Genomic DNA, 15,083 nt, shown 5'->3' with positions numbered 1-15,083 from the left:
GCAAGAGAAAGAGAGAGAGTGACAGAGAGCGAACGGCGGAAAGCGGGAAAGGCGCTTACAAGAATGTGGACTACGATGCGACGGACACCGGCACTTACCTTTCGGGCATTTTTGTCGAGGAACAATCCAGCGCCGCCGCCACCACTTCCGCTATTACCACCGCCTGGCCCTGAAGCTCCGGAAGGTCCGCTGCCTCCTCCACCGGGATAGGGAGAACCAGTGGTGGCCATGTGGGAGAACGGCACCGGCACCGAGTATTTGATGGTATGCAGCAGCTGAACGACCACGTTGGAGACGTTTCGGAAGGACAACTTCCGCCGGTTTGCGGCTCCCAGTGCCGATCGCACTCCGAGCGTGTTGAGCATGAGAGGCTGCGTGGGCGCGCGTGTTTGTGTGTGTGTGATACACATTTACAGTGTGACAGGTAACAACGGTTTCGTTTTGGTTCATTTCACGCGGGGATCATGATCATCCAGTGCATTCCGGCATACATAGCACACGCACGAATACACACACACAGTAACAGAGTAACATGATGATGCCGACGATTGGTGGTAACATTTTCGGGGAGAAATAAAAATTATGGAAATGAGAAGATAATAGATTAGTTTACAAACAATGAAGAGGAGTACAACACATCACATGGGGAAGGGCCACATGGGAGAACAAATAATATCAGACATCGCAAAAGGCGATGTCAAGGACATAAAACAAGAAACCAAAAAAAAACTAAATCAGTATATTATTCAATTCGGTGGACTTTACCTTTCTCCGGTGCGCTGGCGGCACAATGAAATAGGTATCAATCTGGTTATCCCGCAGATACGAATCTCGCGTATCTCCGTGACCCGCTTCCACCTCATACTCTCCCCCAAGGGCATCGAGCGTGGCACGAGTCACATGAACGCGACCCGGTTCACCTCCACTCTCCATGTGGTTCGCCAGGGTCACATCGTTCGACCACACATCGAACTGCCACTTCCGGAGCCCTAGCACCCCACACAGCACCCGGCCCGAGTGGATGCCAACACGCATGTTGAGAATGACATCGGTCTGTTCCACAACCGAGGCGATGGCATCGATCATATCCAGGCCCATCTCGACGGCACATCTCGCGTGATCCGCCCTCGGGTCCGGAATGCCCGACACACAGTAATAGCAATCGCCCAGAATCTTTATCCGCAGGCAGTGGTTATCGTGGGCCAACTGATCGAACCGCCCAAACAGCTCATTCAGCAGTCGCACCAGCTCCTGAGCGCTACACTGCGATGCCAACACCGTAAAGCCAACGATGTCCGCGAACAGAATACTCACGTTCTCGTGCTTCTGGATGTAGATCTTGTGGAACTGACCCTCCACCGGCGACAGGATATCGTTCTTCATCTCCATCGCCACGTGCTGCGGAAGCACCGAAAGTAGCAGCCTCTCGAGCTTCTCGTTTTCATCCTCCATCTCGAGTCGAGCAGCGATGCAGTTGCGAGTGTCGAGAAAGGCCCGCCGCTGGGCCCGTTCCATCATCACGTTCACCACCAGGCCGGCCACGTTGACGCCCACGAAGATGACGATGTTTGCCGCCAGCTGGGAACGGAAGCAAATGCGAGAGTTAGGGGAGATAAAGATGTAGTTTACAAAAAAAATACATTATTTTTTAATTAAGTTCAAGATATAAATCACGGCAAAAATTATTGAGATTGAAAAAAATAAAAATTAAAAAATTCAAAATTGTAAAAAATCAAATTTTAAAATTAATCAAAATCAAAAATTAAAGAGGATTTTTTTTGAATAAATAATAATTTTATTTTTTTTTATTACTATATCGGGATTCATTAAATTTGAAATTCGAAATTATGAAAATTTAAAAAGTTCCACGATTAAAACGTTAAATAAAAGTTAAATAAGTGAAAAGAAATATACAAATTCAGGAATCGAAAAAAAAACAAAACAAAATTAAAAGTTAAAAATAAATTGAAGAAACTAAACATCTAACCTACCAAAATTCCAAAATTAATAAAAATTAAAAAATCTAAAAATATGGAAAATTCAGGTATTTTAAATTTAAAAAAAATAAAAAAAAGAAAAATTCTCAATCTGAAAAAAAGACATTGAAAAGCGTTTTCAAAGTCTTTGAAAATTCTAAAAATTTTAAAATTCTTACGTTCTAAAATTCTATGTATACTGAACGAATTTTTAACAATATGAAATTTCGCGAAATTCTGCATGAAATTCTATAAATTCCAAAAAATCAAAAAATCAAAGGATTAATTAAAAGCTTTGAAGTACCAAAAACTCAGAAAATTTTAAAACATTAAATAATCGAAACTCCAAATATTTGAAATATTGTAACTAAGATATTTTATCGTATAAAAAACTATAAAAATAAAAATAAATGTTTTTTTTTATTTTAGTTATTTTTTTAATTTGAAAAAAAAGACCGGGAAATATAGAAAATGTCAAAATTTTAAACCATAGAAATTAAAAAATTCAACAAATTCAACAAATTGGAAAAAAAATAAAGCTTTGAAATTTCAAAACATTTGAATTAAAAATTCTAAAAATTTCCTGAAAATTTGGAAACACAAAAACTTAAAAATTCAAAAATTCAACAATCAAAAGTTTTAAGATTTCAAATTGGAAAAATCCTTAATTCGTAAAATTTCAGGTCTCAAATTTCCAAAATTATAAGAATAAAAGAATACATGAATTTTAAAAATTTTAAAAATTCAAATTAATAAAAACAATAAAATTTAAAAAATAAAAAATAAATTGAAAATTTCAGAAAAAAATGATTTTAAAATTAAAAAAAACCAAAGACTTGAAAATCTAAAAATTGAAAATATCAAAGAATTTTAAAATTGTTTATGTCGAATATGTTTCGATATTCAAACACTTAAAAAAACAACTTGAAAAATTTCAATGAAGTTTCATACAAACATTTAAAATTTTTTTAAATTTCAAAACTTCAAACTGACTTTCTGGAAATCAAATGTTCAAAAGTTCAAAGATTCAGAGCTTCAAAAATTTAATATTAAAAATCCTAAATATTCAAAGAATCATAGAATAAATTTTTTTTAAAAATCCCAAATTTTTCAAATTAACAGTTTTATTATTATTAATTAAAGAAATTGCAAAATTTTTAAATTAGAAAAACTCTGAAATTTCGAAAAAATCATACAGTTTGAATAAATAAAAAAAAACATGAATTCAAATTGATAAATTCAAAAATTCTACACATTTTTCAATTTAAAAATTCACAAATTCAAAAGTTTATTTTTTTTTAAATCTAGAAAATTCAAAATTTTGAGAACAATCGAAACTGAAAAAAATAAAATTTCAAAATACAGATTAATTTAAAAAAAATTCAATTCCACAATATAAAATTACAAAATTTAAAACATTAAATTCAATTTAATTCAATGTTTTTGAAAAGTTTGGATTTTTTTACACTTTTTTCTTAATTTGAAACCAGAAAAAATATGAACTCAAAAAAATACAAAAAAATTGTACAATTCAATAAATTTGACGTAATTCAGGAATCCAAAAATGAAAAATTAAGGCACCCATAAATAAAGAAAAAACTAAAAAAATTTAATTGTAAAATCAAAAGTTTACTTCAACTTAAAAAAAAATTTAAAGTTTTTATACCAAAATTCTGAAAATTTCAACAATCCTGATCTTCTGAGAATTCATAAATTAAATACAGTCAACTCTCCCTTACTCGATGTTCTGTAACTAGATATTTTCCCTAACTCGATGAATTTCATGGCACCTTTGATTTTACATGCATTCTTCTCTCCCTAACTCGATACCTCCCTTACTCGATGCCTCTCTTACTCGATGGGCTTTGTTTCATTTTTCCATGGATTTTTACCTCGCTAACTCGATTGATTTTCGCGTACTTGTTTTTGTGCGTTTCTAGCTGTCATTTCAATTGCTCTTGAAAGTGAAGACGAAGTGTTCGTATTATCAAGGATTTTTTTTTCAAGTATGGAAAACCAGGGAAAACCTTTCAAGCGATCGATTAAAACGCTAACCATAGCGCAACGTTTGAGCATCATCGAGCAGGTCGAAAAGTATGGGCGAAAGGTGTCTGAAGTTGCAAAAGATTTCAGTATTGCACAAAGTACGGTGTCAACACTATTCAAGCAAAAGGAAAAATGGCATCGGATGGGAAAATTGAATGTGGACAAAAAGCGTATAAGGTTGGTTGGGAACGAGAAGCTGGAACGGTCAATGGAAATTTTTGTCAATCAAGCCAGAGAGAATAATTTACCTCTCTCAGGTTCTATTCTTCGGGAGAAGGCTTGCGAATTTGCCCAGACACTGGGAATTCCCAATTTTAAAGGAAGTTCTGGATGGAAATCATTACCAGTGATATACGAGAGTAACACCAAGGCCTGGATGACCTCTATTCTTTTTGAGAAATGGATTATGCAACTTGACGAAAGATTTTCCAAAGAAAATAGAAAGGTATTAATTCGGGAATTATGTGTAATGGGAATGTATCATACTTATATCTCTTTCTCCTCAAAGGTGGTCATGTTCGTTGATAATTGTACAGCGCACCCAAAATCTCTCCAACCATAGCTTAAATCGATAAATTTGCAGTTTTTTCCACCAAACTCTACTTCAGTAGTTCAGCCGCTGGACTTGGGCATAATCAAGAACCTGAAACAGTACTATCGCCATGAATTAGTAAAACGAAGACTGCTAGAAATGGAGGATACAACGGTATTTTTTTCCTTTTTACATTCATGTTATTCAGCACTCATACTGTATTCAAATATACTCTAGGACCCTTCAGATATATCGGTATTGGATGCAATTGAATTACTTTCACGCTCTTGGATAAACAAGGTTAAATCTGAGACTGTTCAAAATTGCTTCAGGAAAGCCGGATTTTCCATAAATGATGATGATGATATTCCGCTGGCAGAATTATTGCGTCGTGAGCTTGCTGCTGTCGACAGTGCAGTACCATTCGATTGTTCATCGTCATTTGATGAATATTGCGAAATGGATCAAAACGTGATTTGCTGTGATCTAATGACTGATACCGATATACTGGAAAGTGTTGAAGAAGCTGAAAAAAACGTTTAAAATAGTAGTCCTATTCAGGAAGTTTCAGCTGATTGTTTTGAAATTACACCTTCGAACGTTAAATCGAACCTATAGAATATGTCCGAAATATTGCAATCAACTGAAAATGTTCCCGTGAAACTATTTGAACATTTCTTTGCGATTGAACAGTTCCTGCGTGATCGTTACAATTTAGTTTGAATTACATACATAATTAATATTTTCTTTGTTAACCTAGTTCCTTTTCCATTTCCAATTCCATTTTAAAATAAAATTGGCCTACTAAACAAACATCCTATGTATTTTAAATTTATATTAAAATTTGAGAAAAGAATGTATAATAGCACATGCGCATTCGTACATATAGGGTAAATGTACTAATGCACAAAAACAAATCAATTATAGTAATATCCTGTATACGCAATGGTACCAATTATAGTAAACCCCATGTACCATAATTGGTTTATTCCTAATTGGGTCATATTTTTAAGCCCTAATATTGGGACACTTACCCTAACATCATATATTTGCAATTTGTGGCATAAAAAAAATATGAAAAAATGTTCTGTATCTCGATACCTCCCTAACTCGATGGTCCCTTGGATATCGAGTTAGGGAGAGTTGACTGTACTTTGAGATTTTTCAAATTTTTAAATAAAAAACCTTTAGAATTGTTGACAAAACTTTTTGAAAACTTTTGAAATAAAAAAATCTAAAATCTTAAAAAATATGAAAATTCTAAAATTCTAAAATTTCCTAAAATTCTAACACAGTCAACTCTGCTCTACTCGATATCCAAGGTACCTTTGATTTAGGGAGGTATAGAGTTATGGAGAATAAAATGCTTGTGAAATCAATTAAAGGCGCCATAAAGTTCATCGAGTTCATCGAGGGAAAATATCGAGTTACAGAACATCGAGTAAGGGAGAGTAGACTGTAATTCTATAACTCCTGAAATCACAAACACGAAATATCATAGAAACAGAAACGTAAAAACTCTTAAATTCAAAAAACTTAATATCCAAAAAAATTCCAGAAATTTTAGAATTCAACAGATTAAAAAATTTTAAATTGAAAAATTTGAAAAAAAAAGACAAAAATTGAAAACAAATCGAAATTACAAAAGAATTTCACAGATTTCAGAATGAAAAATTTTAAAATTTCAAAGATCGAAATATTTGAAGATTCAGACATTTCAATTTTCCAGTTTTAAATATTTTGGAACTTCAAAATTTTAGATTGCTTGTATTATTTTTATTTTTGAACTTTTGAGTTTAGGAGCTTTTAAATTTTCAATTTTTAATTCTTGATTTTTTAAATGTTTTATTTATAATTTATTTCAATTTTTTTGTATTTTCAAACTTTTGGAATTTTAAAAATCCGGAATACCGTTTTATCTCAATTTCCGAACATTCCATATTTAAATGTAAATTTACTGAACTTTAATGTTATAAATAATTGAATAATGAAATCCCTAATTCATAATGTTAAGCGTTTGCAAAAAAGTGACTGTCAAAACCAGCAATAAAATGTTTGCGTTAGCAAATTCGGAATTTGAATCAAGTTTCGAAGCTCAAAATCCAAATTTTTGGAAGTTAGATCATCTGAATCAATCTAGTAGCTCAAAAGCTATGATTTTAAAAAAAATACATTTTTGCTGTTCGGAATTTGAGACAAATGTTATAAACCATATTTTTAGTTTTTCACCATGAAAATGTATTTGTAGATTAATTTTATGGTGGACAAATGAAAGAAAAGGCTCTACTGTATCCAAAAACCACATTAATTTCGCGAAAAAGTACCATTTCGAGTAATGAGACGCTGTTTGATGTTGTTGGCCATCAAACAGCGTCTCAGTGTTCAGCTTGAGTGCTCGGAATTTGAGACAAGATTAAAAAATTTTGAGAATTTGAGACGGTATTGAAGTTTTAATTTTATGTTGAAATATTCGATTTTTTTAGAATTTCTAAAATTTTGGAATTTAAGAATTTTAGTTATTTGTTATAAAATTTTTGTGTGAATTTTTAATAATTATTCATAAATTTGATTGTTTGATGCTTTGAATTTTGAAAATGTTGATGTACATGATTTAAAATTTTAAAATTTTTAATTTCATTAGTTTTTAATTTTTTATTATTTTTTATTTTTAAAGTTTCGAATTTGTGAATTTGAATTTTTTCTTCATTTGGGGTTGAAAAGATGAATTTACAGATGAGTTTTTTTATTGTTTTGAAACTTTTAAATTTTAATTTTTTCAAATTTTTGATTTCTTGAATTTTTAAATTTTTAGAATCCTTAGAATTTTGGAATTTAAAAATTTCGAAATTTCAGATTTTTTACAGTATGGAATTCAGATTTTTTTTTTTATTTTAGAATTTTTTATTGTTTTTGATGATGGTTTTTGTTTGAATTTATTAATTTCTGAATTTCAGATATTTCGAATTTTGGATTTTTTTTAATTAAAAAAATAAAATTTTTAGAATTAATTTTTTTATTTCATTTAGATGTTTTTTTTTAATATTTTGATCTTCCAAAATATTTGAATGTTTGAAGTTCCGAATTTCTAGTTTTTATTTATAATATAATAATAATATTTATTTTTATAATAATAAGAAAGTGTTTTCATTTTATGAATCATGGATTTTTTTTTATATTTTTTTATAGTTTTTGTAAAAACTTTGAAACTTATACAATTTTGAAATAATGCAATCTAGAACCGAATTGAATTTTAAATTTTTACATTATTTCTAGAACGCATATAAGTTTTTCTAAAAAATCAAAAATAACTAAATGAATAAATAAATTTAAATTCTTAAAAAAATTAACTCTTATCATGAAAACTTTCAAAAATTCCAAAATTTGAAACTTGAATTGAACAAAAAATTAAAAAATTGAAAAAAAAATCAAAACTTCGAAAATTCATAAAACATTCAAAAACCTTAGAAGCTAAAAACTCAAAAACACAAAACATCGAAAATTTTGAAAATTAAAAACACGATTGTATTTTCGTGTTTTTAATTTTCATAAAGTAATCATAAATTTAAAACGAGAATTTATGAAAAAAACTTGAATCTGACTAGATAAGTCTTGAAATATATCGTCAGGCCGCGAATATCATAGGTCCCCTTGGTTCACTATAAAGTGCGTCGTTATTGACTATTGCAAGTTCAATGTGTTCTTTGTGTGATTTCAGTTGTTCTTTGGTTCAGAACAATCACGAAGTGTGGAGGCTACCCAAGCTCGGGCTCTTCATAGGAATGAATGTGCTGCGCAGCCAGACCATGTCTTATCGATCGGAACAAATGGTAGCCAGAGGGGGTGATATCTGGATAATATGAGGGGTGGAGTCTCATTAAGTGTTTCCAGATATGTTCTAACTAACGAAAAAAATTATTACGCCGAGTATTAAAATTACTCAACAGCTGCTAAGCCTTAATGAAAAAGACTTAAGCACATTCACTGGTCTTGTAACAAGACACTGCCCGAGTAAATACCATCTTAAGAACATAGGTTTAGCACAAGATGATATTTGTCGCTTTTGTAATGCCGAAAGCGAAACCTCGGAACATTTGCTCTGTAACTGCGGAGCTCTAACTAGACGTAGACTTCAACACCTTGATAAAGCTATTCTGGAGCCCAAGGAAATTTGGTCTGCGTCGCTGATTAGGATTATAAATTTTATCAAACAGATTATTCCTGATTGGCACCTATCACGCTATAGCTTTCAGTCTACTCCTTCATCAATAAGTAGTAGATAAGCTTGAAGTGTAGTATTAAAAAAGGGGTATACCACAATAGTCCAAATAATGGACGCAGTGGTTCACACCCAACAGGAAAAAAAACGATATGAGCAACATGAGACCAAGCGTTTTCTTGCAGAAAAATAATCACTTTATCATGTATTGCTCATTTGGCGACTTTTTTTCCTTCAATGCTTGACTCAAACGCACAATTTGTGTTCGGTAGCGAGTTTCTGTGGTGGTTTCACCCAGCTTCTGCAGTTCATAATACAGTCAACTCTCCCTAACTCGATGTTCTGTATCTCGATATTTTCCCTAACTCGATGGATTTCATGGCACCTTCGATTTTACAAGCATTCTTCTCTCCATAACACGATACCTCCCTAACTCGATGCCTCTCTTACTCGATGTGTTTTGATTCATTTTTCCATGGATTTTCACCTCCCTAACTCGATTGATTTTCGCGTACATGTTTTTGTGCGTTATTACCTCAGATTTCAATTGCCCTTGAAAGTGAAGACGGAGTGTTCGTGTCATCAAACAATTTCTTTTCAAGTATGGAAAACCACGAGAAACCTTTCAAGCGAACAATCAAAACGCTAACCATTGCGCAAGGTTTGAGCATCATCGAGCAGGTCGAAAAATATGGACGGAAGGGGTCTGAAGCTGCAAATAATTTCAGTATTGCACAAAGTGCGGTATCAACACTACTCAAACTAAAGTAAAAATGGAATCGGAATGGAAAATTGTATCTGGACCAAAAGCATATAAGGTTGGTCAGAATCGAGAAGCTGGAGCGGTCAATGAATTTTTGTCTTGTCAAGCTAGACAGAATAATTTACCCCTCTTCTATTCTTCGGGATATGGCTTGAGAATTTGTCCAGAAACTGGGAATTCCTAACTTCAAAGCACAACCAACATGGACGGGAGTGATATTCCGCTGGCATAATTAATGCGTCGTGAGCTTGCTGATGTCGACGGTACAATACCGTTCGATTGCTCAATGTCTTTTAATAATTAGTGCAAAAAGGACCAAAACGTGATTTGCTGTGATCTGGATGCCAGATACCGATATACTGGAAAGTGTTGAAAAACCTGAGAAAAACGCTGAAGATAGTAGTTCTATTGAGATGTTAATTCGAACGTTTAATCAAACCTGAAGAATATGTCCGGAATATTGAAATCAACTGAAAATGTTCCTGTGAAACTATTCGAACATTTCTTTGTGATTGAACAGTTCCTGCGTGATCGTTACAATTCAGTTTGAGTAACATACTTAATCAATATTTTCTTTGTTAACCTAGTGCCTCATGCAAGTTGGACTCGATTATATACAAACTCGATTATGTAAAATTTAGGACTCGATTGTATACAGTTTGAAAAAAAAAGTTTTTTTTTATAATTCAAATATGAATAATTTCAAGAAAAAAAAAACCTTTCAGCATTAAGGTGAAATTTAAGTGGCTTTTATAAGTACAGTGGGTTAAAAACCGCGATTTTTGAAGATTTTGATTGAATCTTCATCAGGAATTGTTTATATCGATATTGCAGCGAAATTAAGAGAGATAGAAGTTGGGCGTCAAAGAACAAATTGTAGAGAGGTTAGAGAGCTTTAATTTAATTGATAGAAACAATCAAGTTTAGTATGAATTCTTAGGATAAAATTAATAATTACAAATAAAAAAAAACTTTTAAATTTTCCACTTCAAAAATGTTTAATCCACTAATTTAGATGTTCCACTACTATATCCTGTACTAAATTTTCTCATCTTTCAAATGAAAGCAACAAAATCGGATTACGTAGCATACTTTTCAATGTAGAGTCAGTTTGAGCCAACAGAATCCGAAACAAAGAAAAAGTTCTATAAGTCTGTCATCGTTGAAATTCTAACATATGCGTAGAAGGATTTTTTTCGTGAAATATAACCGTCTATCACCTCCTGAAAGATTCTGGAAAAAATATTTTTTTTATATGAGAAAGGTGTTTTTTCACTTTAAGGGAATGAATCAAAAATTCAAATTCATACCATAATTGGGACACTTACCCTAATATATGACAATTTGAGACATAAAAAAAAATAGGAAAAAATGTTCTGTATCTCGATACCTCCCTAACTCGATGGTCCCTTTGGATATCGAGTTAGGGAGAGTTGACTGTATATAATGTCGGATAATGAAGCCATTTTCCATTACCAATAACAATCAGACGTGAGAACTCCTCACATTTTTGACTTTGTAGCAGTCCCTACGCCTCAATTTCTATGGAAACCAGTTCCAATTGTAGCGGGATAACTCAATTGTCGTTATCCAATTTGGATCTTTGGAAATTTTTGAATCTTTTTCTGAGGTTTTAGATCATTACGAAAGCTCACAAACGAAACGAAATGGCTTATTGAGCTACACCTAAAAATTTTGCTAGTTCATGTTGCATTTGACTTGAACCCTCATGAGAAAGTACTTTAAATTCTTCATCTTCAAACGTTTCCACCTTACCGGATACTCTTTTTTATCCAAAATATATATTTTATTAAGGCTCATATGGCGTCAGCCTAACGGGGCCGGGAGTTCAATATTTTGACAATGTTTGCTTAGACTATGTTAGTAATATGTAACCGATTACTCGCGGTTGACTCGAGGTTAGTATTACAAGTGTTCTCATAATTGGTATGTCGCCGGATACTCTTTGTGTTCGATGCAAAAATCTCCACATCTGAAGTGGTGAAACCATTCGTGTCTCAGCGACAGATTTATTCGAATAGATCACGTAAAAAGAAAAATCCTTCAAATAACGCTTTGTTGACTAGAATGTTTCCCTTATTTGGCACAAAATACAGCCGACACCTATAAATTATTTGTAATGATGGAAAATTGCTCAAAAATATCTAACCTCACATTGTGACGTATTTTGATGCTACCTTCTTGACTTCAAATTGCTGAAAACTATGGATTTCTTTTCACTAAACTTTGCATTTGAACGTCATAACCAACCTGCTGAAAGGCGAGATACTGAAAGTTCTCGTTGTAGATGTTGTACCCGGTCAGCCCCACATGGATCGACGGTAGAATAATGCCGAACAGCACCGCTTCCCAGATGTGCAGGGGCATCATGGCGTACGCCAGGAACACCACAAACACAATCTGCCAAACGCCTTCGGCCATCACCTCGCGCGTGTCCACCGGGAACACTATCCCGACGGTGGGCATCGAGATGAAGCAGAAGGCCGCCGTGAAGAACAGAATTCCGTAGCAGAGATAGGGCAGGTGGGAGTCGCGGATCAGTCGGAACTGGAGCAGCGCGAGGATCACCGAAAACAGTAGGCACATGAAGGAGTTGTAGACGTTCTGAAAAAAGAATCAAACATCTTGTTCATTGGTAAAATGATTAAAAGAGTGAACACCACTCACATGTAACGTCGGAGCCTGGTTGTAGCCGAGGCTGAGCCCCGCCATGACCCCACAGAGGACCACCAGCAGGGCGACCACTCCGGTTACGGAGAACCGCTGCAGTTTGAGCGTGTATCGCTGGTACAGACATTCTAGCTCGTTGTTCTCGAAGCGTAGCTTGTTCCATGGTCTTCCTCGGGCCGCATGAACCGCGTGATCCATGGTGGCGATGCCGGCTCACGAGTCCAGGTTGGAGAGATTGATGGATCTAGCGCGATCCTGCAAGAGCAAAACAAAGAATACGGAAAAACGTGAGCAGAACTGTGTATGTGCGATTTGACTTTGCATTTGATATTAGCGCGTTTGTGTTGCTGTTTGCGGTAAACAAATAAAGTGGCTTTCCGAGAGATGGGTAGGTAAATATAAACAATCATATGTTCGCGCAATTTCTCATTCTCGGCAGCGGTAATCATCATCATCATGGCGAAGAGGGCTGCGGTATTTGATGAATGATTAACGATCATGACGCGCGGTCGTCAAGTGGTGTCCCATTATAAACGCGCTATTGTTTTGAACCATCGTCACGTGGCCTACCCCTGAGATTGATTCCATTGGTCAATCGACGCGAATCGATCTCCAGACGACGACGATGACGACATCCCGTGGCGAATTGCCATCCATATTAGTTAACCCCAACTCTGAACTCTGAAATTAGTATCGGCCTAATGTGTGCGAGAGACAGCCACATTTTGTTTGTCGATTCGATACGCATTTGCGCGCGACGCGATAAACTCTTCGCGTTCGAAGGTTCGCGCCGTAACTGTCATCTGCATCTGGTTGAACCCCCTTGGGAGGGGGGCACCACACATTAGCTATGCGTCGTTCCGAAATGACAGAATATTAAGGCTAAAAATAAAACAAACGTGCGTGTCACGTTTTTTTTCCTGTTCGCTACTGTCCCTGCCCTAGCGCACACTCCGACACCTACTTCACGACACAACGATTCAATTGAGCGCAAACCGTTCGGCGGTTCGTCCCCGATTCCGGAGGTGGCGGACGGTGGTCAGTGCGAGGAGAGTAATCCACGCAAAATGTTTCCCAACTACCCCACCCCACCTTGGGGTGTATAATCCTGCACTGGCACACCGTACGAAGCGCTTCATTTGCAAAACAGAAACGTAAACGTAAAAAGTTCACCTATAGCTGTCAAAGTTCTGGTGTTGCCGCCACCGCTACATCGTCACCGTCGCCGGGGTTTTGCTACGGAAGGACACTTTCGACAGCGAGGGAAATAAACGGACGCGAAAGGTGAAGTTGTGTACAACCAACGCGTATCGCCCCGCTCTCGTCGTCTAGAATTGATAATAAGTTTGTTTTTGTTAGTTTGTTATTTCCCCTTCGGGAGTTGAATATACTTGTCAGATATATGGAGAATCTTTGGGATGTGCTATTGACATGTTAATCCCATATTTAACGGTTTGTTTCAAAGTTGTTTGAATTTACACTTTGTACATCCAATCTGTTGAGATTTAAATTTGTTTTGGTTTGGAATCTATCTATTCATTTTAGAGGTTTTTATCTAAATCTACGTCTATTTTCAAGGGTGCCAAATTAGAAGACATATCATGATTATATGAAAGAAACATTGGCAACTCTTCTTACTTCTAAGGGATTTTGATCTACCTTCTGTAAATAGTGAAAATTAGCAGATAGATAAGCATTTTTTTTTATTTTCTTAAACAACCAGTGTTTGGAAATCCGTCAATGTGCACCGCAATGGTCATGCTACTTAACATTCACGAATATATATAATCGAAAATGAGTGGATGATTCAAATACTTGACAGAATGAGATTATTCACTTTTGTTACACCAGGTGAATGAACGAAGCCTGTTGATTGCAGCTGAACCTAGCAACGGCGAGCACGACTAATGACTGCATACAGGTATTACAATGAATAAAGTGGCAAAACGTTTCGGTATTCATCCGGCAAGTGTCGAATCCATCACCCAGAAGTTCGGGGAACACTATTCTTTCGATGATTTATCGGGAAGAGGAAGAAAACCAGGACCTTCCAACTCCGATCTGGACCGGAAGATAATCAACCAGATCAATCGGAACAAATCGATGTCAATACGTCATTTGGCGGAAAAAGCTGGGACGACGATAGGATTGGTGCAGCGGATCAAGAAGCGGAACAACCCGAAGACATACAAGAAGCAACAAATATCAAAACAAAGTTCTGAACAAAAATCACGAGCGAAAACCAGAGCTCGGAAATTATATCATCGAATTTTGCAGAAATTTAATCATTTTTTTTAATTGTTTTTCTTCACACACTGTAAGAAGAAGGTTCATAAAACATTACCGCACGGTTTCCTTGTTTGATTAAACAATAATAATGAATTTTAAGATTGAAAACGTGTTTACAGCTTATTTTCGATACACTCCTTATGAGGGCAAATTGTGTCGCAAATGGGATACTGTTGTCGGTGGTTCTATTGCCTGACACGCGAAAGTCAATTTTGTTTGCAACATAACGGGTATTTCAATAGGGACCCACAAAAGTAGATCGATTTGAACAGCAAATGACGCAATTATTTTTCCGCTCTCTTGACATTTCTCTTCAGTAAGGTTTGCCACTTCATAATAGAAAGATATACGATCCAACAACGAGTCGTGATTATTAAAATTTACTACCGAAATTCGGAGTCAATGGCCTCAACTTTAAGAGCGCTATCCGAATTAGTCTCACACGTCGTTCTCAAGCGTTGGGCATACCTGTGATGTCGTTGTGGCGAATTTTGCGAAAAGATCTTGGCCTACATCCTTACAAGATCAAATTGACGCCTAAACTGAAGCGGCTTGACCACCAGAAGCGTC

The 15,083-nt window shown here is 35.2% G+C and overlaps 1 protein-coding gene across 7 annotated transcripts in view; it reads right to left on the bottom strand.

Moving 5' to 3' along the window:
* Window positions 1-15,083, bottom strand: part of LOC129763536 (Ca(2+)/calmodulin-responsive adenylate cyclase) — a 154,527-nt gene that overhangs the window by 36,576 nt on the left and 102,868 nt on the right. For all 7 annotated transcript variants that reach the window (XM_055762701.1, XM_055762707.1, XM_055762708.1 and 4 more), the window contains 4 exons: window positions 12,222-12,479; window positions 11,805-12,158; window positions 766-1,578; window positions 99-371 (listed from right to left, as the gene is read on the bottom strand). In XM_055762701.1, the coding sequence (XP_055618676.1) occupies window positions 99-371; window positions 766-1,578; window positions 11,805-12,158; window positions 12,222-12,422 (1,641 nt within the window). In that variant the 5' untranslated portion in view covers window positions 12,423-12,479. The remainder of the gene's footprint in view (window positions 1-98; window positions 372-765; window positions 1,579-11,804; window positions 12,159-12,221; window positions 12,480-15,083) is intronic.

The sequence above is a fragment of the Toxorhynchites rutilus genome, chromosome 1, assembly GCF_029784135.1.
Source record: "Toxorhynchites rutilus septentrionalis strain SRP chromosome 1, ASM2978413v1, whole genome shotgun sequence".
Lineage (NCBI taxonomy): Eukaryota > Metazoa > Arthropoda > Insecta > Diptera > Culicidae > Toxorhynchites > Toxorhynchites rutilus.
The sequence above is the reverse complement of the archived record's forward strand: the minus strand, read 5'-3'. Positions and strand labels throughout refer to the sequence as shown.